Consider the following 3,208-nt stretch of genomic DNA (forward strand, 5'->3'; position numbering starts at 1 on the left):
AGTGTCATGAAGGTAAGTGCGGTAAATGCGTCTGCATTCAAGTCTTACCCCTTCTTCAAATCTCTCCCAGACGAGATCCAAGAAGTTAGGTATACAGAAGAAGAAGAAGAAGAAGAAGAAGAACAGTACTCGATGGGCTGATCTCTCTCCACATCCTCTCAGAATTATAACCCTCAAAAGCTAAACAATAACATTTAGAAAAATATACGATAGAACGGAAGAAGAAGAAGAAGAGTACTCGACCGCATCAACGGCCCGATCTCTCTCCACATTCTCAGAGAATTACAACCCTCAAAAGCTAAACAATAACATTTAGAAAAATATACAATAGAACGGAAGAAGAAGAAGAAGAAGAGTACTCGACAGCATCAACGGGCTGATCTCTCTCCACATCCCCTCAGAATTATAACCCTCAAAAGCTGAATAGTAACATTTAGAAAAATATACGATAAAACGGAAGAAGAAGAAGAGGAAGAGGAAGAAGAAGAGTACTTTACAGCATCAACGGGCTGATCTCTCTCCACATTCTCAGAGAACTACAACCCTCAAAGCCGAACAATCACAGAAGAAGATAGACGAAGAAAGAAGCTAAATAATAAATACCGACAATAACAACAGGGAGAGAGAACAAGAGTTCGGCTTCTTCAAGATTACTGTCCTTCAAGGGGTAGCTACAGGAGCAAGACAGCGGCGGCGATGGCCGCGCCAGCGGCGGAACAGCCGCGCCATCCACGGACCACCGGCGCGGCGTTCGCGTCCTTGGGCCCCCGGTCGTCCGTCACCTCGCTCGGACCCGCCGCTGCCAGCGGCGCCGGCGCCTTCTTCCCCGGCGCTCTCATCGGCGCCGGCGCCGGCGCCTCGTCCACCTTAAACAACTCCCACGGCTTCAACACCTTATCAATCGTAAACGCCGCCAGCGGCTCCTCATCTACCACCGTCCCCGTGATTTTCGACGTCCCGGATTTCGTCTCCAGCGTCACGTCGTTCCCGTCGTTCTGCACCGTCATGTTGTAGTTCTTGTTTCCCGTCGTCGCCAGCGTCGTCACCACCCCGTTCTGCGTCTTGAGAGTCTCCAGCGAGTTGTAATAGGGCGTTCCGTGGAACAGCAGCAGCGAGCTCTTCCCCTCCGCCGTCAAGTTCTTGAAGTCGTCTGTGAAATCGTCCACCGCGTCGTCCACGGGGCAGAAGATTGTCAATCCCCCGCCTACGTTGTCCTCGTACGCCTTCTGCGCTTCGGGGAAGGAGAGAAGCAGCGCGGCGAACTTAGCGCAGCCCTTCTTCGTCATCAGCACGGTGAAACTGAGCTGGCTCGAGTCGCTGGAAGCCATCACGTTGGACCCTTCGGAAACCTTAATCGCCGTTGCTAAGATCAGCAACGCTGCCGCTACTCTCCACCCCATTTTCATCTTTTTCTTCTTCTTTCTTTTCTTCTTCTTCTGGTCTGCGACCGTTTAAAGGAGAGGAAGGTCGGGTGATCGGTATTTAGTAGCGGAGCGTTAAATTTTGATTTAATGTATGGGACTTGCCACTTCCACCGACAAAGTAATAAAGGGCTTGTCTCTGAAGAATTGACTGCTGAGATTCTCGGATGAATCCACGGGCTCTCTGAATGGACCTCGACCGCTAGTCTGGGCATCGCGGATGAAGATATGTCTAGTTCTTGATGATGAAGACAAGATCAGGCTCAGGGTTCTGCGCTTGCAGGTCGTTGTAGGATTGGTTGGGTCAGGTCGACCCCAACTCAACCCAACCCTTGAGCCCAGAGGGTTATGGGGTAAATTTTATAATAAATTCAACCGTTGGAGTAAATTTTCTTAAATTTATGCCTGCCAAACACCAAATCACTAATCATTTAATTCACCATTCCATAGCATAAGAAACCTCTAACTTCTTCATAATTTCGTATACATAGGCAAAATATGTTTTTTACTTCTTAGTAGTAATATTAAAATCATATCACTAATTAAAATTCTATCAATTTGACTTGTACATTTGTGATATATATTTATATTCGCTTCAGTTCTGAATAATGTTTAATGCAAACATTTTCTTCAAAATTTTAGAAAGGGACTACAGCATTGACTTTTCCACCGAGTCTCTTTTAGAAAAGTCTTCCCAACCCCAATGCTTTATATGAAATGTCAATGCTGTAATCCCTTCCTAAAATTCTCCTCACTTTCTCCTTAATCATTCAAAGATGTCTCCAAAATAGAGCATGTTCCGTTATAGTAATAACTCATATAAAAGTTTCTAATTTTTTCTGTTTTGATCTTTTGTAAAAAAAATTCAACTGAATCTACAGAAGTCTGATTATAGAACCATTGAAATTTTGATAAATATCAAATCAAATAGTGAAGAAAATTTCAGATTGGAGGCTATGTTGTGTGCTCCTAAAAGTGCTCCGAACTTATGTTTCTCAGAAGAATGAACACAGCTAGAGGTAATGCCCTGCCCCAATATTGCTCTAGGGCAAGAGTCAGCGGTCATCAAGATACCGATGGTGGAACATCTCGTGCCGCACAGAGTCACCCACGATCAAACCGATCAGTCATCATAGACTATTTTGAACATATTGGTGATGGGTACTATGCATGCTTATTGTGCCGTGTGAAGAACCCACACAGTTAGAAAAAAGCCATCAAGCAGCAAGCTAACAAGAGCACCAATGTCTTTTGTGGATATTACAACTCTCGTCATCATGCACGTCATGTGGAGCTAAAGGGCATTGTCAACAAGGATCAACCGCTTATAACCCAGGTCATGGATGGCCAACCATAGGGAGGGCCAAGCTGATGAGGACCTATAAAAGAGCATAACCCTGATGAGATGAAGAATGTCATTGTGTGTTTTATATGCTTAACGGAATCCCCGTGGAGCATCATTTAGAATGTCGTATTCAAGGAGTTGTGGCGCTACGCGACACAGTTGGACTAAGACCCCCCAAGTGCGAAGGTCATGAAGCCGTGGACGATCCAAATGAATGGTCGCATGAAGGAAGACTTGAAGAAGCTATGGGATAGCATCGACCGAGTGTCCCTCACCGTAGACGCATGGACTGCGGAGAATGGTACTGGTCTTCTAGGCATCACCATTCATTGGGTGGACGAGAAGTGGATGTACTGGGAGCGAGTACTTGCCATTTGAGAGATCCTCGTCAAGCACGATGAGGACACCATGGCGTCCATCATTCTCCAGGTCCTGGAGGAAT

At 45.9% G+C, this 3,208-nt stretch overlaps 1 protein-coding gene across 1 annotated transcript; it reads right to left on the reverse strand.

Annotated features, from left to right (window-relative positions):
• Positions 1–572: 572 nt before the first annotated feature.
• LOC144713007 (fasciclin-like arabinogalactan protein 2) lies at positions 573–1,474 on the reverse strand. Its single transcript, XM_078587460.1, has one exon. It carries the CDS (start codon positions 1,404–1,406, stop codon positions 672–674), a length of 735 nt encoding a protein of 244 aa, XP_078443586.1. The 5' UTR covers positions 1,407–1,474; the 3' UTR covers positions 573–671.
• Between the last annotated feature and the right edge of the window lie 1,734 nt (positions 1,475–3,208).

The sequence above is a fragment of the Wolffia australiana genome, chromosome 15 (genome assembly GCF_029677425.1).
Source record: "Wolffia australiana isolate 7733 chromosome 15, ASM2967742v1".
Lineage (NCBI taxonomy): Eukaryota > Viridiplantae > Streptophyta > Magnoliopsida > Alismatales > Araceae > Wolffia > Wolffia australiana.

What these genes read in the sequence shown, in the direction of transcription:
- LOC144713007 (XM_078587460.1), bottom strand. Translation starts at nt 1,406, where the DNA reads ATGAAAATGGGGTGGAGAGTAGCGGCAGCGTTGCTGATCTTAGCAACG.